We start from the raw sequence: 23,916 nt of genomic DNA, 5'->3' as shown, positions 1-23,916 counted from the left end.
AGATCACGTAAAATTACGCATCAATATCTAATTTCAATTCCTTCCAGCAAGACACTGCAGAAACTCTCTAAAAATATCCCGCCTAGCCACTTACAGTAGTTACAAGTCTTACAGTTCCCTTACCCTTTTTACTGAATAAAAAGGACCTATCTCGCGACGAGTGGGGTAAATAGGTTAATAGAGTATTCTTGCGCGTACGAAAAGCAGGTCCACGTGAATACGGGTCGCGCGTATATCACGTCATTACCTATATCTAAACACACTGACATCTATCCGTGTGCATGCGGGCGAACAAGTAGGATAAGTTTGCGCGGTTGGCGCTGCTGTGTTTGTGACCGAGCCGATGCACTCCGCGAGGCGGGATGCGGCGCCAGTCGGCCTGCGTCTTGAGCGGGGACACGACGCGTTTATAGCTTGTTATATACATTGGGTTGGAGTGTTAAGTGTTCGTTGCTCCGAGAGGGTCGTGGGGGGTCGTATCGTGTATAAAGGGTCGGGGTTACCACTCAGTAGGGGTTGGAGTCCCGAGGAGCGAACGTCGTTTCGTGCCAGCGCCCAAAGTATCTAGTCGTTTTCCTACTTTACTACTTTACAAACACCTATGTAATCAGTGTATACGTGCCGTGATGTATAGTAGTACTTGAGTCCTATCGTCGTATTACACGCGGCTGACTTGTCAGGGTGTTTGAGTAACGCGCGAGGTGTGAAATTGGTTCAAAGTCCTCGACTGAACCCAAATCTGCCTCCTTCAGTCAAGAAGAGTGCTTCAGAGGTTCATCAGCTCCTGTTATTTTGGAAGAATCAACGAGAGGAAATAATCTTCAAAAGAGTCAATCTTTGAAATGTCGGAGCAGGAATCTAGTCAACAATAGGAAAGGTAGACTGAGGACCAGTGATGGGAAGTTACTGCAACTAGTTACTTTTTTCGTAACGATAGGGGCAACGAAGATACTTTTAGAAACTGAGGGGCTTAAGAAACGGGCTTAAAAGGTTGTCCAAGCAAAAGTAAGTTTAAAAGAAACAAGATTAATGAGGATTGTACCCTCCGAAAACGATTTGGTTGAATCAACAGCATTTCTGTTGGTTTAATCATAGAATATGATTATTATATGGACATCAAAATATTTCATTCACCCAACAAAATTGCTTAGTTGCTTTAAGCCAATCTTCTAGTAGATGGAGTGTTTGGTTGATTGAACCAAAAAATTTGGTTGGGTCAATGAAATATTTGGTTGGATCAGTCAAAAATTCACCATTTGTTTAATTCAATCAAATTTTTATGTTTATTCAAGAAAACAGTTTTTTGCATCAAGACATTTTTTTCTGAGTGTCGTTTATTATAATTTATTCTAATGTACGATACAGTCATCGTATTTCTTGTTTCCTTTTAACTTGTTTTTGCCCGCAGCGTTACAAAAAAAATAGGAATTCAATTTGATTCAGGTTTTTTCTTGTAAAATCATTTTGAATTTCAATTATATTTGCTATGTTCATTAATATAAGAACTGAAAAACAATTTAATTGCTTTCAATGATTGTTTGACTCAATATGAGCCAATTATGGTTCAATTTTGTTTCAGTCCCTCAAATAAGTAACGAAATGGTAACATTTTTTCTGTAATAATTTAATTCAGCCTAATTTACTTCTATAAAGAGTCAAAGTGGCCTACTTAAACTAAAAAAATGAGCAAAAGTGACCAATGTTCTTTTGAGTTCACAAGAATTCGATAGAATTCATAGAAATTCCAGGTGAATTTTAAAGAATTCAGGATAATTCATAAATAAAAAATAACTTATGAATCAACTAAAATTCGCGTGGACTTAAAAGGATTTAAGGGAAATAAGAAGAATTTGTTAAAATTTATAAGAAAATCAAGGTGAATTGTTAGGAATTCAAGCGAAGAGTACGTTACATTTTATTAATTAAAAGGGCTATCACAGCGTAAGTTACTGGAAAGGAGAACTAATTTTCTTATAAATTCAAGAGATGTCGATAAAATTTATAAAAATTTCAGGTAAATTTTAAATAATTCAGAATAAATTTTAAAAATAAACTTACGAATGAACTAAAATTTGCGTGGATGTAGAGAAACTCTAGGAAAATGAGAAGAATTCAGTCAAATTAATAAACAATTTAATTGCATTTTTTTATGTTTTTTATTCTTTTGAATTAAATCAATTTCAAAGAATAATTCTAGGTGAATTTAAACGAATTTCGGATAAATTGAAAAAATAAAACTCATGAAGTAAATATTATTCGAGTAAACTTAGGAGGATTTAAGGGAAATGAGAAGAATTAAAAAAAAAGATCATTTAAAAAAATACAAGTTAACATACATTTAACTAAAATAATACATTTTTCAAAAATAAACTAAAAATAAATCATGTTTTAACCCAAAAAAAGCTGACTAATGTTGATTTGAGCTAAAAAAAATTCTAAAGAGTTCGATGAAATTCATAGGAATTCCACGACAATTTAAACGAATTTAGGATAAATTCAAAAACAATACTCATGAATGTACTGAAATTGCAGTTAATTTCAAGGAATTTAAGGACAATTAGAAGAATTTAGTATAATTCATACAAAATCAAGGTAAATTTAAAAAATTTGAGTAAAGAAAAAAAATAACCTGAAATATTCCACTGATTTCAGTAAAATTAAAGTGGATTTAAAAGAATATAAGGTAACTCAAGAGACTTTAATGAAACTCGTAGGAATATGAAAGAATTTACTTTAAATTTTTTTTTTTAATAAAAAAATTGCCATCGAATGGAGCAAAGCGTGAATGAACAAAATGCATAATGAATTGAACAGAATTTAAGTGAATTGAACAATTTGTTTAAAGCAACAAATTAAATAACATTCGAGTGAATTTATAAAAATGAGAATAATTCGATGAAATTCATAAAAATTGAAGGTAAATTTAAAAAAAAGCAATTGAATTGAAAAAAATACAAAAATATTTTTAAAATGCATTAAATTCAATAAAGTTTTAACGAATTGAAGGAAATGCCAAAAGATGTAAGGTGATTTTAAAAGACTTCAGGATTAATTGAAAGAAACTAAATTAAAATGTTTCAGTGAGAGTTAAAAAATCAAGGGAATTCCAAAGAATTCAAAACAATTTAGAATCATTCAGGATAAATTAATAAGAATTTAGGATGAATTTTAAATAAATTAAAATAATTCAAGGGAATTTAAGAGACATTGAATTTAAAAATCAAAAAAGTTTAATAACATCCATAAAAATTTAAGGTGAATTTAAAATATTTCAAGATAAATTTAAAAAAATAAAACAAAAGTATAATAACATAAGGAACATAAAGGATATTAAAGAAAATTAGTGAGTAAGAATCTTAAAGAATCTTTATAAATGAAAGGTGAATTTAAAAGTCTTTATAGTGCATTAAAATAACTGAAAATCCAAAAAATTGTATGAAAAGAAGATATTATAATAATTTTATCTTTAAAAAATGATTTAAGAAAAAAAGTTACAAAGTGACTTACATAATATGGCTGAATACAGACCTTAATACATGTAGAAATAAGCGTTAATTACTTTTCTGAGCATAAGAAACTAAAAAAGTGACAATAATTATTTTTTCGCAAAAATAACTAAGAACAAGTTATAGTTTGAAACAATAACTACTCTCTAAATTCGAATCAGTGAGATTTCCCTGATTTTTAGTGAAAATTCCAACTGTTTTGAACTAGTGACGGATATTGCTAAATTGATAGCTTAAATTACTGAAGGTTCTCTTAACCAAAATTTGGAATCATTCTAATCGTTAACTAGTGCTAATTTCTGGTTAAAACCGCTAAAGTCATTTAAAATATCAATCTCGGAATGTCCGAATTTACTCAGGTCGGTCTGCCAGAAAAAAAGTTCAAGTAATTTCAACTCTTTTGAATTTATTTGAATTTTTAGGAACTCATCCTGAATTCTTTTAAATTTTCCAGAAAATTCCAAAGCATTTTAAGAAATCCAATGAATTCAATGGATCTTGTTTGGATTAAAATGTTGTTTAATTCACCTAGAAGACTACTAAATTCACTTTGAACTCTTATGGAATTTATCATATTCTTATTCACTTATTCTGTTCACTCTCATTTATTTATTATATTGACATTTTATTATATTTTAAACATTTATTTCGATTAATTTGAATTCTTTTTTATTCTTTTTGATTTCGTAAGTATTTCGTCGAATTCTCCGGAATTCCCTTTCATTTTTTAAATTCACTCAAATTTTACTGAAATCAGAAATGTTTATTTTTTAGAGGTTTTTAAATTAAATTGAACTAATTTTAAGAAGTTTGAATTGATTTTAATTCTTTTAAACTTACTTTAATTATTTTGAATTCGCCCTAAATTCTTTGAAATTCCCTTGAAATTCATTGAAAGCAATGAATCTTTTTTTAATTTTTATTTATTTTCATTCGCCCTAAAGGCTTTCGAATTTATTCTTATTCTCCAATTCTATGCAGTCCTATTTCTTTGCAGTTACTGTCATTTAAAAATGTTTAAATATTGCTCCATTCAATTGAATTTCTATCATGAATTTATCTTGATTTCGTCTAATTCTCTTGGATTTTTCTGATCTCATTCCAATTTTTCTGAAAACATTGTAATATTTAGAATTTAAAATTTCTTTTTAATTCGTTTGAATTAATTTGGAATTTTTTTTAATTTTAATTTGAAATTCGCCCGAAATTAAACAAATTTATTCTAAATTTATTTGAATTCTTTGCAATTCTCTGGAAATTTTTTAATTTGTCTTGAGTTTTTAAAACTTTACTTTAATTTTTCTTCATTTGCTCAATTCTACTCGATCATTTCATTTTTTAAATCTTCAACATTTTTATATTTCTTTCACTGCTCTTAAGTTTTTTAAATTCACCTCAAATTTTTATGAAAATTAAACAAATATATTAATTAGATATATTCTTGCACATTCATATAACGTTATCTAACTCATCTGAATTCCCTTAAATTCTGCTAAATTCATTTCAATTTTAATAATATCAGTGGAATATTTTTGATTTTTTAAAACTTATTTTAAGTCATGTGGAATTCACTTCGACTTCTGAGTAATTTTTCGTGAATTCTTTTATATTTGTTTGATTTGTTTGGAATTTATCTCATTTTTTAACTGTTGCTGAATTATTTTGAAGTCGCTTTAATTCTTTTAAATTAGCCAAATGTATTCAATTAAATGGATTGTTTTATTTATTTTTATTTATTTCACCTTAAAGTCTTTTAAGCTCATCTTGAATTCTTAGGAATTTTATTAAAATCTTTTCAATTCTCTTGACTTATTTTAAATTGACTCCAATTCTACTGAAATCATCGAATTTTTTGAATTTACATGCAATTTTTAAAAACCCAGCTTGCATTTTTATGTAATTTCGACAGTGTTGTCTCATTCTATTAAATTCCTCTAAATTTACTCGAATTTTATTCAATTCTCAAGTTTCTTACAATATTTTTTAACGTTTCCTGAGTTCGTTAAAATTCATCTGGTATTCTTATAAATTTCATGCAATTCCTTTCCTTTATTTATTTTTAACAGCAATCATTTTTCGAAAACTTCGTAGTTCAATCTTTTCATTTTCGAGTCTAAGATGAATCCTGCCTTACTAAAGAATCTTTCGGAAACTAGCCAACAGAAATCAAACAGTGAAAATTTAAAAAAACAGTTGCAAAAGCAATAAAATTGGTCGTCACAAAAAGGCGACTTGTGAACTATATTTCGAAAATAACTAAAAAATTATAAATTTTTATAAATTTAGGGCGGCAGTACAAAACTCGATAACAAACCTTTTTATCGAAAACGGGTTTATTGCACAAGAATTCTTAAAAAATGAAATACAAATTGTAGTAAAATAATTTTTTCGAAATCTCAGTTTTTGATAGGACTTTTTTTTGTAATATTCAGTAAAGTCATATTCAATAATTTTACTGTGATAATATTTTTTTAAACCTTTCAATACGGATATTTCTTTAAGTTATTATAATTAAATGGAACCAAAATATTTTCTTTTTTTTCGGATTTTTAGCAAAAAATTGTTTTCATTCGAATTCGTAATTAGTACCCCTTTCAGATTTTCAGCTTGTACATCTATTTTCTCGAAGCTGGACAACTATTTTTTCTCTTAATTCAGCAACACTTTAGCTTGGGATATGATTCTTGTTTTATCTTTAAATATACCCAGTGGACAAGAATGTCTTAAGACGTTTTTTACCGTGCCAAAAACGTCCTAAGTCAGGCCAAATAATGTTCTAAAAGCATACAATGACCCAAAGACGTTTTTAGGATGTATTTGGAACATTGGACGCTTTTTGGCTTGACTTAAAACGTTCTTTGGACGTTATAAAAATGTCTTTTAAACCTTACATTTTAAAAACACATTTTAAACCATACGTCTTAAAAACGCCTTCAAATTTCATGCCCGCCGGGTAATGATTACGATTTTGCAGATTTCTTTTCAGCCCTTCTGAAAAATTACCATTTTGTTGCTTATCTAGTTCTGCGATGCTACCCTTCAGTTACTGCTAATGAAAAAAAAGCAACTAGTAACTAATTCGTTACTTATTTACAAAAGTAACTTCATTATCCGTACCGTTACTAAACAAAGTAATCAATCAAAACAATTTGGTTACTTCCAAACACTGGAAGCAATTCCTTATCCGGTTTCTTGCCTCTTTCGAAGCCCCAGATTCGAGAGGAGTTTTAGATGATAATGAAGGGTTTATGTTCAGCTTATCGAGAGTGAAGTTTGAAAGAGACTGAACTGGGATTAATCAGAGACAGAGAAATAGTTTGATTTCTTTGGAAGGAAGTATGATTTATAAGAGGTAAACGAAACCGTCGGGGTAAATGAACGTGACCAGAAGCGTACATTCCTAATCGTCTGAAGCTGCGTCTACTTGGTGTGGGATAGAATGTCAATGGGGTAGCTTCAAGTCGTGCTCGGCCTAACCAATCACGCCCAGAACGCCTTTTCTACTGACAACGAGTTTTCTTCAAGGTACCGGTAATAGAAAAAGATGATCGTCCTTATATGGGGTTCTTGCCTTTCAACTGCAACTGGGCAGTTGCCCAATTTTATATCCAGCTTTTCTTGCTCTTTGGAAAGATTTGATTACTATTTAAATATTTTAGCGTTCGAGTTTTTAATTTCTTAATTAATATTTTGATGTTAAAACATTACTTCGGACAAATAATTTTTAAACAAAAAAAAAATTTGCCACAGTCAGGATGTGAACGGGGAATACCACTATGCATGAGTGGGGTGTTAAGCAATTACGCCACCGAGGCATCAGCAGGTTTTTTCTGGTGATTAAAAAAAAAATTAATTTATGCAAATTTTCGTGTAAACGCGATTGCTTCACACAAAAATTTTTGAAGAACAAAAAAAATCTGCTTTAGCCCTAATTTGAACCAGGAACGCCATTATAAATTAGTGGAGCTGTAACTGTTTACGCCACCGAGGCCTCAGCAGCACATATTTTCTGTATGATCACCTAATTTTTCTTTTTTGTGATATACGATTTTCGGTGAGTACGTGAGTACGATTTTTAAAATTTTAAACTACATTCCTACTATTTTAGGGGATTTTAAAAGTTTGAAAAACTTAATGGTGATTTTAAAAAATTAAAAAAATTTCAAGAGATTTTAAGGTATTTGAGAGGGATACAAAGTATTCCAAATAGTTAACAAATTTGTATGAAGTTTAAAAAGATTTTCAAAGCTTTTTAGTGATTTCATGGGATTAAACAAACTATTACCAAAGTTTTAGGGTTTTTCTAATGACTAAGAGATTTCACAATTTTCAAACGAAATTACGAGATTTTGAGAGTTTGAAGATATAACCTAGTACAGTTTCAGAGCGAATCTAATTTTTTTCAGAAATATTGCAGGAATTTAAGGGTCTTCAAGGATTTTAATCAGAATTTATGGGATTTCAAGAGATACTGAAGATTTCGTTAGGTTGTAGGAAATGAAGATCGATTTCCGCGGAATACAAAAGATTTTAAGAGATTTCAAGGAATTTTAAGAGAATTTCGAAGATTTGAAAGGTTTTCAAAATGTTTCAAAGAATTTTAAAGGCTATAAACCATTTCTGAGAGATATAAGAAGCTTTCGGCGATTAAATGGGATTTCAAAAGATTTCAAAGTATATTCACGGATTTTAGAAGATGTTTTAAGACTTCGAAAGATTTAATAGAATTTCAAAGGATTTCAAAATAATTTATCGATATATTTCACTGAATTTCAAAGATTTTAACAGATTGGTAGATATTCCCATGGATTTAAATTTTAATGGAATTGAAGAGATTTAAAATGATTTTAATGAATCCTTAGGAATTAGAACGGAATTCGATAGTTTTTAAAGAATTCCCATTGAGCTTGATTCTTTTAAAGGTATTTAAAGTGATTTTGTACGATATTCATAAAATTCAAAGGATTTCATGGATTTTAATAAATAATTATTTAAAGTTTTGATCTGGACAGATAGTACAAGTTTCAATTAGCACATATTAAAAAAAATAATTAGAAAGACGAAACTTACGTAATATATTTTTGAGTCCGTCTCCCTCTCGAAAAGTCTGACGAAATTTATAGATTCTCCTCTATTCCAAATCAGGATCGAAATTCTTTTTGAAAATTCCCCATTCCAAATCAAAAATATCACTCTTCTGAAAAATGTGTTTTTATAAGCCAGAACTATAATTTTTTTGCAACATTTCTGGAAAATTCCCTGAAATTACTCTATTTTATCATTATTCTTCAAAATTTCCTGTTCTAAGAACTATATTCATTCTTTTAGAAAACTCCCTTTTCAAATTCTGAATAAGTAAAAATTATCATTCTGCTTGAAAACTTCCTATTTCAAGTTAGAACTATATTTATTTTTCAAAAATTCCCTGAAATTATTCAAATTATCGTTCTTTTCCCAAATATTCTGTTCAGTGTTAGAACTGTAATAATTCTTTAAACAAATTTTCTTTTCATAAGGCCCAATGAATTCTTTTTCATTTTTTGTTTTGTAATTATAAACCTGTAATTTCAAAACCACTAAAAAAATGAAATGGTCTCGTTTTTGGATAGATACATTTTGATCATATTTTCAATACTACCTGATACAAATTTGATGATTTTCATAAGGCAATTTCATCAATTTAACTTAATGAGATAAAGATAAAATCATCATCATAACCCATGCCACCTTTCCACCTGCAAATTTTTTTCCGATCGAAGAATATCTTCTGTTCGTTTTTCGTACTTCAAAAAAATGTATGTTAGTTAAAAAAATTATTGAAAATTTTCTGTATGTAATTTCTTGCTAATAAACATAAATAAAAAGATATAAGTTAACACAAATTTTACTATTTCGCTTTGCAAAATCATGAATTTTACCTTATTTATATTTTGGAACGATTTTTCACATCCCGAATTAATGTTTTTTCTTGAAAACAAAATTAAAGCATGTTTCTTTGATTCAAGGTGGAAAATTTAGGTTCTATATATCCAACATATTTGAGAAAAGTGTGCATTTAACTCAAGCCAAAAACCACGTTTCTTGAATATTTTAAAAAAATGCAAATAGGAAAATTTGTTCATGATATTCAAATCAATAGTAAAATTTTGTTTAGTTGAAAAATATGATATTCAAAATCCAAAGACCAAGCAGATTTTATTATTTCATTGAAAGAAGTTTTGCAGGTGGAAGGGTGGCATAGATGGGGATTTTTTGCGAGGTATCAAAATTCAATTAGACAAAAAAAGTTGGAAAATGAATCGGCCTGTTGGCTACTACAAGCTTTCACAGTTTTTATCCTTCTAACTATATAATCACAATTTACCTTCATTCAAAAAAGATAAAAGTATGAAACCGTTTTTCAAAAGTGAAGCGTAAGCATCAGTTTAAAAAAACGTCTTCAATTCCTTTGTTATATTAATTAGTAAACAAAAATGTATTACCCTCAAGAAAGTAAATTACCATCAAGAGAATAAAATTTAACAACATTGTTTAAAGATATTCTCGCTATTTTGATAAAAACACAAGGATATGATTTATGCAATTCAATTCAGACCGAAAGAAGATACTGAAACAATATTGAAGCAGACCAAACCGTGTCAAGTTTCAGCGTCGTTTCATTCTACTAAGAATCAGCAATATTCAAACCATAGAAATGGGTATTTAAACTGCATAGGGAAACCCTAGAAAGCTCGTTTCACAAACATTCATATGATAATAAATGAAGAATATGAAAGAAAGTTTGATGAAAAAAATTGCTTTATATGAAAGTATAACGTAATTAAAATTCTAACAATAGTTGAAAAAACCTCAATTGAAACATATGTAATCTCTTCGACATACTGCTTTCATAAATGTTTTTACGGAAGCTTGATGAAAAACCAAGAATTTTTGCTACATTTTTATAGAACAATATTCCTTTGTTATGGCTTTGCTAAATTAAAAAATTTGAAATTCTGAAAGAACACTCAAAGAGTAATAATTTAAGAACTTAGTTCTATAAATACAACAGAGAATTTAAAAAAATATATTTTTAAAAAGTTTATGAAACAGTTTAAAATTTATGTATGAATGAAATTATTTTAAATACAGACAGGCCTCAAAACTTCATTTTAAAAATTCCCTGACTTTTCCCTGAATATTTCCTGACTAATTTTTTATTTTATCTGAATATTATTACTTAAAGACCAAAATTCTTAAATATTGTAATGTTTTTCAAATATAACCATTTACAAATGGGATAAAACAATTTCTAATTTAAATATACACATTCTAAATTTATTACTTTGAAAGAATTCAATGAGATGACTAAGAATTCAAGCTGAGTTTAAACACTTTAGGATGCATTTAAAAAAACTTCCAAAAATTCACTAAATTGAGTAAATTTATTATTCAAGTAAATTTAAAAAACTGAAGAGAAATCAAAAGAATTTAAAATTATTCAGGCGAGTGAATTCCAAATTACTTCAAATGAGATGCTAAAAATATTTTTAAATCTCTTCAAATATTTGAAACCCTACGAAATCACTCACTTCTTGTGAAAGAATTCTTTAAACCCTATTAAAATATATACTTATATAATGCTTGAAATTGAACCGAAAATCCTGAAAAATTAATAAAACACCTTGAAAGCTTTTAAAGTTTCTTAAAATCATTGAAACCCTTTAAAATCTTCTCAAATTATGTGAATCAATACAAAATTTCTTGAAATATTTATAAACTCCCTGAATTTACCAAAATCTCTTGCAACTTTCAAAGCTCTGGAAATTACCTTGGAATTTTTTTCAGTACCTTAAATATGTCATATCTTTTCAAATATTTTAAAATCCCTTTGAGTTTTGTAATGCTATTAAAAATTTCTTGAAATTAAAACAAACCTCTAAAATCTATAAACTTCTTTAAAATCCCTTCAAATTATGGATATCAATTATAATTCCGTGAAATCATTTTAAATATTCTAAAATCTTTTAAATTCTTAACCATTTTTCGTGATACCATGAAATATTTGAAAATCTTTAAAATTTAACGAAATTCCTCAATTCTTGTGAATATATTGTTTGAAAATAATTTAAAAATGATAAATTTCTGTAAAATTACATGAAATCTCATTATATCTTTTGAAATCGTCAAAAACGTATGAGAAGACCTTCAGAGATTTTAAAATCATAGAAATCCTGAGAGATCTGATAAAGTCGCACTTGAAATCTTAAAAAAATTCTAAGAACTTATAGATCATATACAAATATTTCATATTTTCCAACATTTTTTAAAAATTCTACCCCATAAAAGTTTGTTGAATTACCTCAAAATCTTTCAAATCGTTAGGAATACTCTCAAAAAATTTTAATCTCTCGAAAATGCCGCGGTATCGTTTAAAATACCCGAAAATATTTTAAATTCTTTACAATGTTTTGCAATCCCTTTAAACTTCCTAAAGCTCTTAGAATCTCTTCATGGTAAAAAATCCGCTGAAGTCCCTTGAAATTATTGAAATTTATTGAACATTCTTCGGAATGTTTTTAAATGCCCAAAAATATTTCCAATTCTTTGAATTTTTTGAAAGCTTTTGAAACATTTTAAAGCGCTTGAAAATCCCATGGTAATTTTGTTTAATACACTAAAATCTTGAGAAAAAGACGTAACTCCCTTAAAATCATTGATATCTTTAAAAATATTACAAAATCTTTTGGATTATTTCAAATATCCTCAAACCTTATGGCTCTATACAATTATTTTATATCTTCTGAAATTCTAGTAAATTCTTTAAAACCCCACCAAATTTTTTTTAAATACTTTAAAATCATTCAAATCTTAGGAAAGTCAGTGAAAAATTTGTTATTTCTTGAAAATGCCGTGGAGTAATTTAATATATCCTTGAATATTTCAATTATTTTGAAATCTTTTGGAATCCCTTTACATTATTAAAATTTATAAAATGTTCTTCATTATATTTTTAAATATCCTAAAATATTTGAAATCCTTTGAAATTTGTTGACATGAAGATTCCTTAGAATTTTTAAAATGGTATAAAATCTTTAAACAAAAATTTAAGCTTTTAAATTCATTGAAATCCTTAGAAACCTCATTAAATAACTTTGAAATCTTTTAAAATATACTGAAATCGTATAGATCCTGTAAAAGTATTCCATATATTCCGAAATTCTATTAAAGTCTTTAAAATTCCATAAAAATTTTTCCGATACCTTTTAATCATTCAAATCTTAGTAAATTCCGTGAAAATTTTTAAGTCTTTTTTGAAAATACCTGGGAATTATTGTAAAAAACCTAAAGTATTCAATATCCTTTAAAATCTTTTGAAACCCATTTAAATTATTACAATTTATTGTTATTATTAATAGTTATTATTATCCTTTTAAACTTTTTAGAGTGCTTGAAAATTCCTTGGCATTTTAAAAAATAATTTTAAATCTTTAAAACCCTTTAAAATCCAAGGGTCCGACCGGCTTAAAATAATTGGAGTCTATTCAAAACCTTAGAAATCTTTAAAGTACCCTAAAATATATCAAAATAATTGAAAAGTGATTTAAGAAAAAAAGAGTGGTTTTTGCAATTTTGTCTTAAAAATCTCTGACTTCCCTAATTTCCAGGTCTTTCCTGACATGTATCCACCCACTAATAATACTTTTTTATCAATAAAGGTACATTTTCCAATAGAACTGTAAATAACAACAACAAGTCTAAATTGAAGGAAAGAAAATTGAATAGTTAGTCCAGAAAAATTTAATTGAAATAAATATTTGTTAAAACAGTCAGAAACTGTAGCAAATATGAAATTCAAGACTAGAACTGCTACTTTCCTATTGTTTGTCTTTGCCTTTATTCTGAAAAATTGTATTTGCAGCGAAATACAGACGGACCGGTGCATTTTGTAGGATTCAAAGAACTTTCTATTTGAGTATCGCCGTACCCGGAAATCCCCTAAATTTAGGAGCGAACAGCGGATTCAACTCGTTTCTTTAAAGTACTTTAATTCTTCTTTTTCTCTTTCATCTCCCGAGATAGGAAATGTAATTCAGAAAACCCACAAATGTTTCACTCAAAACTTTAGCTCATTCCCAGTTTCTCGATATTCGTAATTTATTTATTTTCTCCATCTCAAGTAATTAAAAGTTTTCAATAAAGAATGAAGAATATCTGCGCCATCAAAATAAAACTTACTTTAGTTCTATTTTTATTTCATGTGGCAACATTGTTTGAATAGAAGAATTAACAACATTCTGGAAAGGAAATATAATTTCACCACGGTCACTAGTGACCGACATTTTCTTTCTGTACTTCCTAATTTTTTATCGAGAAAATTGTTATCAAAATTGACTGCTTTCGAAATAACTAAATTGGAAAGTAACTAAAGGACGACAATTGTATAAAAATGCAGTGATTAAATGATGAGTAAGAGAACAAAACGTGATAAATGTAATTAAGTTAATTTCTCAATATTTAAGGATATATTTTAGCTTGAAACACATTGATCAAAATTAAATTTAATATGGAATTTGATAATCAGTCAGACTGTTAAATAAATGAAAAAAAAACTTTTCAAATGTGTTACTTCCTTGAAATTATTAGCTAAATTAAAATTAATTTATTCACTTTTTTATTTAATAATGAATATAAATTTAGAATATCTAGTTTAGATTCGAAATCAACAAATAATTTTTCACAGAATTATTATATTTTTAATTTAAAAAATATAATTTAAAAGTTTCGCAATAATATATACATACTATAAAAGAAATATTAAAAAATATGTATGAATGTTCAACTGAAGAAGATTAATTTACAACAAAAATGCTACAGTTGAATCTTCAATTAAAGAAAATAATTTTGCACCAGAAATGAAACGAATTTTCAACCGTAAAGATGACTTTTTTAGCAAACAGTTGAATTTTCATCCAAAAAAGATCAATTTTAAATAAAAAAAGAATTTTCGAGCAAGAAGATTTGCTTTTTTAACAAAAAAAAATTAACAATGTAGTTGACTCTTCAGCCAAAAAAATGAATCTCGAATCAAGAAGACTAATTTTCTACCGAAGAAGACGAATCTTTAACAAAATTCAATGAATTTCAACCAAGTAGTCTAATTTGCAACCAAATAAAATAAATTTTAACCAAATTGTCAAACGTTCAACTAAAAAAAACCTTCTCACCAAAAAATGGAATAATTATATTTTGAATTAAAAAAATAGGGTTTTAACAACAACGACAAAAAGGATTTGAAGCAAAATAGTTAAAATTTAACAAATTAGATCGATTTTAATCTAGAATAAGGTATCTTCAAGTACAAATGAGTTTTTAACAAAGTCATTAAACTGTCAACGAAGTAGTTGAATTTTCAACCTAACCTAAAACAAATTTTCGACCAAAAAGATTAATCTTCTATCAAAAAGGCCAATTTTTAACAAAATAAATTATATTTTAAGAAAATATTGCATTTTTAACTAAAAAAGATTAATTTACAGTCAGAAATGCATCAATAATTAAATTTTCAAAAAAAAAATATTTGCATAAAAAAGAAACGAATTTTCAACCATACAGATGATTTCTTAAGCTACAAGATTAATTTTCTGCCAAAAAATACAAATTTTTAACAACATAGATAAATTTTAACCAAATAGTCAATTTTTCTACTAAAAACAATGAATTTAGAATGATAGAGAGAATATTTAAATTTCCAGTTAAAAAAAAAATAATTTTCAACCGTACAAAATGAATTTTCAACTAAAAATATAAAATTTCAAGAAAGAAGATAAAGTTTCTATGAAAGCCAATTTTCGACCTAATACATGTATTTTACAACAAATAATTGAATTCTGAACTAAAAACGATACATTTAGAATCCAAAAGAGAAAATTTAAATTCTCAGTTGAATGTAATGATTTTCAACAAATAAAATTTAATTTTCGACTAAAAATATCAATTTCTAAGCAAGAAAATTAAAATGGTGTTGTAAATTATATAAACTTACAATTTCTTGTTTTCATAAGAAATCATAAAATAATTTTTGGACATGATTATTATATTTTGTATTAGAAAATAAAATTTTTAACTTGCGCAAAAATGTATATTATAAGAGAAATAATGAAAAATATTTATGAATTTTAAATAGTGCTTATATGTTTAAGAAATTTATATGAATAGCATGAATCTGTAGTCGGAAATTATATTTGGTTTAAATTCATTTTTTTCAAAGATATACCTGGAAACTGAGAAAAAACTTATATTTGCCAACTTAAGTTTCATAATAATCGAATTGCTGATATTCCAAACATCTTAGTTTTTGCAACAAATGAATTTACTACGTTCTCTTCGCTTACTCTCAAATAAGAGCGTTGCTGGTGGTATGATTAAAACTTTGAAATTGATTTTACACTTTCAGTAATTAAATTTACGAAACGAGCCTGAAGGGGTTTTTCAGCAACACAGAATTGTAATATCAGTTTATGGTTAGTAAGAACCTGGAAAAGGCTAACATGAAAAGAAATAAAAAATTCTTTTATTTAGCTTTTCAATTTGGAAATTATTTTCAAGCAGAACAAAAAAGATCCTATCTTAAAAAGTGGTATATGTCTTAAATCCTCACAATCATTTTTGAAAACCTGATTAACCTTTCATTCCTTACATTTTTTTCTAAAATCATAAAGGTTGGAAATTATTGGTATTTTTAATACAAAATCATTAGATGTCAAATAATATTTACAATTTTTTTAACAACTTTAGGCTATGTTGCTGTGTTTAACCTGAAATTTGTATTTAATACAAAACCATTTGACTTAAATCCACAGTGCTTTTAGTTTAAAATAATAAAGTTTACAAACTTAAATAATTTTTAATTGTCTTAGTGTTTTTATGGTAAATTTTAGGTTATGTTTACGTAAATATTCTTTGATATCTAACGATGTTTGAGAACCAATAGCAATTTTAGATGACCGACACTAACATGACATAACAAGAAATTGTTTAGCATTTTAAATGTTCCTCTAAAGCTAATATTTTTTCCCTAAAAAAACAGTAAGAAAGAAATAATCAGTGCATATACTGATTTTTGTCAAAAATGCAAACATAACCTAAAATTGTTTAAAAGTGGTTTATCTTCTTTGAAATCCAATCATTTTCGGTGAAAAACGCGAACATATGCTAAAATTGTTTGAAAATTGTTTACCTTCTTTGAAATCAAATGATTGGCTATTAAAAGTACTAATTTCCGGTAGCTTCGATTCTGTTTCAAATCTATAGATTTAAAACAAAGTTTACAGTTTCAGTTTATGTTAATATTTTTTCCAAAAATCGCTTACTTAAACAAAAAATGACAATCTGAAACAGTTTTTTGTAATTTCAGTTTAAAATTACTATGGTTAATCAAAGTTACAGTTGGAAAACTAATGAGGTATATTAACATTTTTCATGGGAAAACGGTTATTTTTAATAAAAATTATTTACATTGAAAAATGGTACGGTTTAATTGTTTATGAATTGTAAAATAATATGACGTATTAATTCTGGAGTTAAGATATAAATTTTCATCAATTATCAAAAATATTGCCCCTGATTTTGTTTTCTATTTATTTAGATAATATAGATAATAAGAAATGAAAAAAAAGTTGTATTATCAATAATATTGTATTTAATTTAAAAATTGCGCGAAACAAGAAAAAAATCGCGCGCGTGTTTGCCTTCTAGTCAGCATATAATTTTCACAACAGATATTAACCTGTAGCTTTCAAAATTTAATTCTCTAATTCTTTCAAAATATTTACTCATGAAGGAAAAATGCGTCTCGCTTGTTTACCCTATTAAAAAGGTTCTGCTAAGAATCAACAAGATTCCTGAAAGAAATTAACCGCGTTCACTGGTCATCGTGATTTTCTTTCTGAACTTTATCATTTTTATCAAAAAATTAGTATTCCAAATTGACTGCTTTGAAAATGAGTAAATTGGAAAGTAACTAAAGGGCGATTACAAATTGTTTAGGGGAGAAGCGCTTAGCTTCGCACACCCTTTATTTGAAAGAAATTGACTCAGAGAAAGGCAAGAATCCCGGAAGAATCTTATCGCTTTCAAAAATATAGGGCGATATCTTAAATTAAAATTGCATTTCGCAGGAACTAATAAATCATCTAACTTTTCTATCTTTTGGGTATGTCTCAGCTTGGTGCACGTATTCAGGAGCAATAAAATCGTTGATTCAGAGAAACGATCGATACATAAAATGAAAAGAGCCACTGAGTGATTCATGATTTCCGGTTTGAAAGGCAAAGACGGTGTCTGTAGCTAAAAGGGTATAAAGAAAGCAAAGCAAAAAAATAAAAGAAATAAAGAGAGGAAGTGAAAAAGAATGTGGAAAAAATTGATCGGAAGTACAATGCTCTCGAATCGATAGAGAGCGATAGCAAGTCGAGTTGGGAAAGACATGTTGTGCTTAGACATGAAATTGGTCTCACGACTGCGAGGATTGTCCTCGAACTCAGGCTCCTCCAACTCCTCAAATCCACCCTCAATTTCCATTCCTCCCTCATTCTCTGCCTCGTCCTATAACCTGACCGTCGATAAGCAACTACGAAAAGCCAGACGAGGAAGCGGCGGAAATATTAGTCCCCAGAGTGATCACGAAAGCGATGAGGATAGCAGCAGCAGCAACATGCCAAGCATCAGGATCGTCAGGAATCGATCGAGATCAGTGTGTATGCCGGTCCTCACCTCCTCCCAGCTGCGACATCTTCATCGACGTGCCAGTCACCATGTGTACGTGTTAACTTTTAATTTTTAAATTGATGTTCAGACAACTAGTTTAACACCATTAAAATAATTAATGAGAAGCACCATCGATATACTGAACCAAAAAAGAGTTCAGAGTTGATCATTTTAGCTGTACTTCTAAATAGCTCATCAGGGTTGTCCATGTATGAGGAGAAGGCAAACAAAACTTGATGAATCTGTACACCAGAGACAGAAGAAAAATTCAAATAGTACTATGTAGATTGTAGAGAAAACAATCTAGCTGGTTATCCAATATTATTGAATTATTGACTCTATTAGCTTGGATTAATGCAGTTTTATAACATATTGCACACTTAATTCATAGAAAAAGTCGTATTGAAACAAAAGCGTCCAAAATTATTCCTTTTAGGATAAATGCAAGTCTTCTGAACATCCAAATTAAAAGGAAATTTCATTTGTGTCAAGATAGATCCTTTTGATACAAGAGGACAAACTTTTAAAGCGTAATTTTAATTGAATAGAATTTTTTGTAAATCAAGGGTCAATAATTACATTCTTCGAGTCCTGAAAATATTTTGTTCGCTTACTTCATGCATTATGTAACGTGTTTTTAAAGATTTTATGACACTCCCTACCTCCACCCTTGTAACAAGGTTTTTAGTCTATCAAGAAAAATAACACCTAAGTTGTGATGTCCTATTAGAATAACCACGGTAATCACTACAGAGGTTGAAGGGTTTTAAATTTTACAAAATTAAAAAAATTCTTTTGATGCAACAAATATTAGAAATCTTCTATCTGCAAAAAATTGTCGATGTCGAATGATTTTATAAAATCATAATTAGGGGAAAATAATTTTCAATCATATTAGAATTTTTTCAAATATAAACAAAAATGATTACATTTTTTGTATTTGGTTAATAGACTACCTATCTCAAACTGAAAATAAATGTCTTCTGCATAATCTTTTTTCATTTCGTTTAGAGAAAATTATTTTTAGTCTTCTACATAAAAAAAACCTTCACCATTTTTAATAATGCTAATTTTTCATATTTGAAATATTTTGTAGTGAATGAGTTGAAATATTTTTTGCTGATCCAAAAAATAGTGGTATGTTTTTCTATTTGAACAGAGCACATAGAAAAATTTTAATATTTGAGAACTATAAAAAATGTGGTTGATTCTGAACCAATCAATGTAGAATATTAAATGTTCCTAATAGGAAAAGAAACAATTCTAAAGAATACAATATTAGACAAAGTAACTTTTTGTAGAAAAAATATCTCTGTTTTGTATTTGCATGTATTATATGAGCTTTAACTAGCATAATATTTTATTAAGTGAGAGGTTGGTTTTGGTTGCCTTTTTACTTTTTCTCTCTCTTTTTTCCTTTTTTTATGTATTCGTATATAATGAGCCGAAAAGAAGATTGTTTTTGGAAGCCTATTTTTCAATGATACATCTCTTTATGTTCTAATTTCTTTACATTAAATTATTCACAAGAAACTAGATTAGATTTCGACCTTATATAAAAATATATAAAAAAGTGTTTAATTTTTCACATTTTGAAAACTGTTAACCCCTCCGTGGTGACTAGGAGTGATCTCTATTTTTTCAAATATGACTTATCCTGATAGAATAGCACAATTTTTCCACATACCCAGAAAAAAAGATTTCGAAAAATAATTTTTTTCTTCGCCCTACAGTCTTTATATTAGTTTACTACTAGCAAAAATAACAGGCTAGGTCTACTTATTGCATGTTTCTTCATTTGATTTCCTAATTATCAAATTTAAATATATACCTCAAATTAAAGTACTATAAAATACAAGTAATAATCATAAATTAAAATAAGTATTAAAACAGCTACATTGGTACCATGCAATTTTAAAGATGATCACAATTTAAAATTAAAAAACTTGTGTAATTTTAAATGTTTATAGTCAGAAATCATACTCGTACAATTTTGAAAATCTCTTTGAAATAGATTTATTTTGACGATTTTTAATTAATAATCCTTTATTTTTAAATGCGTATCATTCAAAATAATGAGTAATATTATTTTTTTTAATAGTTTAATTTTGAATATGTATAATTAAAAAATCTTCAATTTCAAACAATTAAAATGAACAGATTTACAGTTTTTAAAAGTTAAAATTAAAAACGCTTGAATTACAAAAATCTATAAGTGAACATTTTTAACTTTTAAAGATTTTAGAGATCAAAAGTTAAGTTTTTAATTCTAAATCTTCCAAATTGAAAAAATTTTAAAAACAAGTCATCAAACTTATAGGATTGAATATGTTAAAACTTGAAACTTGCATAATTTTTAATTGTAAATTTTTTAAATAAAAACTTTATTATATTAAACATTTACAAATCAAACTTATACGATTTTCAAGAGTCAAAATTGAAAAGTCTTCAATTTTAAAAATGTATAAAGGTAAATACCTATAAACTGAGATGATTTTGAAGATTAGGAATCTGAGAGGAAATGAAATATTACTAAAATAACTTAGCACATCTGTAAATAATAATAATCAATCAGTATTTCAGCTAAATTCAGCAATATATTCGGTCTTACGGTCAATGATAAAGTCAAAATAAAAGCATCCGAAATAACATGTGGAAAACATATTTATTTCTTTAGAAAAAATCCTCAACGTTTCGACCAACACTGCGGGTTTTTTTTATCAAGAGTCGATATATAAATCTATAATTTTATAAAAAATTGTATGGGCGTAAACGTTCTAATAATTAGTGTTGTAAGAAGAATAAATAATAATAATAATGATCGTAAAAAGTATTTAATAATAATATAATATAATAATATAAATATAATAATAATTCACGTATACGAAAATAATTTTTTAAATCTTATTAAATATTATTATATCATATAACTGAGAAGTTTAATAAAGAATTGAAGCTTTAAATAGTGAGAATTAATGTTTATTTTCTAAATAAGTTAAGAATAAGATGTCTCTTTTTAATCTTGCTTACATTTAAAACATTTGGGGTCCAAAGTTGACGATTTATAAATTTAATATAAAATATTCCGATGTTCAAGTGTGTTCAATTAAATCAGTAGCTTTCAAGAAAATCATTTAATTTCATTATTTCTAACACAGTTCGTGAATATAGTTGCTGCAACAAAATTTTTAACATCTTTTTTGTAGTTTTAACTTAAGATCTAAAAATAGATAACTATTTTGTACATCCCTTGTAAAATTTTGTTTATAAAAAATGTACATAAAACTAAAGCCATTTTTACATTTACCTGCAAATAAATATATTTTATTGTAGTTTTGATAAACGGACAAATTTTCAAGAAACAAGATTATTTTGTTAATCAAAAAGATGAATTTTCAATCAAACAGTGGGATTTTCAACTTATAAGATATAAACAAACCAAAGAGGGAAGAGTTAGACTTTCAGATAAAAAAATAAATTTTCAAGCAACAAAAAAATTAATTTTTAACAAAAAAAAAATATAATTTTTCAAACAAAGAGGCGAATATTAAAAAAAATTAATTTTCAACTAAGTAGTTCAACTTTCAACCATGTAGTTTGATTGTCAACCAACTAATTTTTAGAAAAAAACATCAATTTCAAACAAAATTGTTGAATTCTGAAATAATAAAGATAAATTTTCAACACAAAAGTTAAATTTTCAACTAAAGAGGTGAATCTAAAAAAAATGAATAAATTTTTTAACGAAAAAGATGAATTTTCCACAAATAAAATTATTGTTTTACCAGAAAAGACGAATTTTTTAGACAAAAACAAGAATTTTCAACAAAGTCGGGGGCTGGCCATTCTACGGTCGGGGTTTCTGGTCTGGACATTTTTCTAATCGGAATCCGGGCAGCATCGTTACGCTGCGCTGGCCAGCGTCCAGCCGTGGAGCATGGCCGGGAGCTGGTTGGGGAGCCCGACCGTGGCCCGGACGGGATCAATTGGCACTTTACTAGATTTAAATGATTCGGGTTTCAATTGTATGAAGAGCATCTGTCACTAAATTAAGGGATCAATTTGATTCTTTTTACTGCAGAATTGGAACATATTAATATATGAAATTCCACTAGCCCAGCACACAGACAACATCAACAATTTTCACGTAGTCGTTGAGAGACAAAAAAAGTATTTGAAAAATGAATATTAAATGATTGCGATTATTTTGACTTTAAATATTAATAGTCCTGTTTAGAGTAAATACATATCTATACCTAAATCTAACTCCTAACACAGTCGGGAGTGCTAACCACTGCGCCAAACCGACAAGTTGAAACTCAATAAAAAAGCCATCCTCATAAGCTACAGTTCAGAAAAGTTAAACTACCAAATTTTAAGTTCTCTTTTTTTAATTATTTATTATGATTCGAAGTTATGTTAATATAAAATACACGAACTTTTAATAGGAATATCAATAAAATGCTTTTTAAATCAATAATTTAAATCGTTTACATCTTTTCTTCGTGTGATATTTTATTTTTTCCGGTTGTAGACTATTTGATAACTTTTTATAATGGCAGGAAATGTAATTTTTTATAAACATTAAACTTTTTTTTCGTGTAAGGTTTGATTTTTAGGTGTTTTATACTATTTTACAACGTTTAATATCGATATAAAATGTATTTTTTTCTGAACATTTGCAAGTTTTCATAAAGATAGAACTTATAACTTTTCACTTAAAAAAATTTAAATCATATATTTTTCAGAAATTTTGAAATTTGCATAAGGTAATTTTAAAATCATGCCAAAAAACTCGTTCTTTCGAGTCTTTTGTCATTTGCTTTTTATATTGTATATAAGGTATTATATTATTTTTAATGTATTATCAATAGTTTACAAAAGTTCAAACAATTATAAATCTAGTATCTGTATGTTTTTTGCCGTCATTAATTTATAGTTTTATTATAATCTCTATTTGAAAATTTTTGATGTACATTTATCACGATTCGAGATTTATATACACATCCATTTCTTAATGAAATCAGAAAAAGTAATTAAGTTATAAACAAAGTTTAACTATTTTATTATTGACAATTAGCGGCCGACCAGATACCGTCTGAGCATTCAATCATAAGACTTGCCCGATCAGAGCCCAGTCAGTCCCCGACTGGGGTTATGATATAAATTTTGCCTAGAGAGTCTCCGACCAGCGCACGGCTAGGCTCTTAAAAAACAAACATAGCCCGACCAGTCCCCGGCCAGAAACTTGTAGTAGGTCTAACCCGGGCTATTTCCACACAGGAAAATGTTCTAGTAAAATAGTAGAATTTTCAGCACAAAAAGGCATATATTGAATGACTTTTCTACCAAATAGTTACATTTTTAACTTATAAAATTAAAATTTCCAACTAAAAGTAGAGAGTTAAATTTGTAGATAAAAAAAAAAATATTTTTAATAAAATATGAAAAACAACGAATTTTCAAAAAAAAAATCAATTTTGAACCAAGGAGCTGAAACTTAAAAAAAAAATTGAGAAAGTAACTTTAACTTTCAACTAAGCTCCTTCTTTTTGTACAACCAAATTTTTAAAAACAAAATAGTGGCATTTATTAATAAAAAAATTAAATGTTCAACGTAATAGTACAATCTTTTTTTTTATTTTTTGAATTGATAATAGAT

The 23,916-nt window shown here is 27.4% G+C and overlaps 1 protein-coding gene across 5 annotated transcripts in view; it reads left to right on the top strand.

The window, feature by feature from the left end:
* Window positions 1-392: 392 nt before the first annotated feature.
* Window positions 393-23,916, top strand: part of LOC117179440 (GTPase-activating Rap/Ran-GAP domain-like protein 3) — a 125,861-nt gene continuing 102,337 nt past the window's right edge. The window contains exons 1-3 of one of the 5 annotated variants that reach the window (XM_033371239.1): window positions 393-877; window positions 6,763-7,031; window positions 17,712-18,305. In XM_033371239.1, the coding sequence (XP_033227130.1) occupies window positions 17,974-18,305 (332 nt within the window). In that variant the 5' untranslated portion in view covers window positions 393-877; window positions 6,763-7,031; window positions 17,712-17,973. The other 4 variants (XM_033371240.1, XM_033371241.1, XM_033371242.1 and 1 more) reach the window with 4 other exon arrangements.

The sequence above is a fragment of the Belonocnema kinseyi genome, chromosome 9 (genome assembly GCF_010883055.1).
Source record: "Belonocnema kinseyi isolate 2016_QV_RU_SX_M_011 chromosome 9, B_treatae_v1, whole genome shotgun sequence".
NCBI lineage: Eukaryota > Metazoa > Arthropoda > Insecta > Hymenoptera > Cynipidae > Belonocnema > Belonocnema kinseyi.
This window is presented reverse-complemented; position numbering and strand designations above follow the sequence as displayed.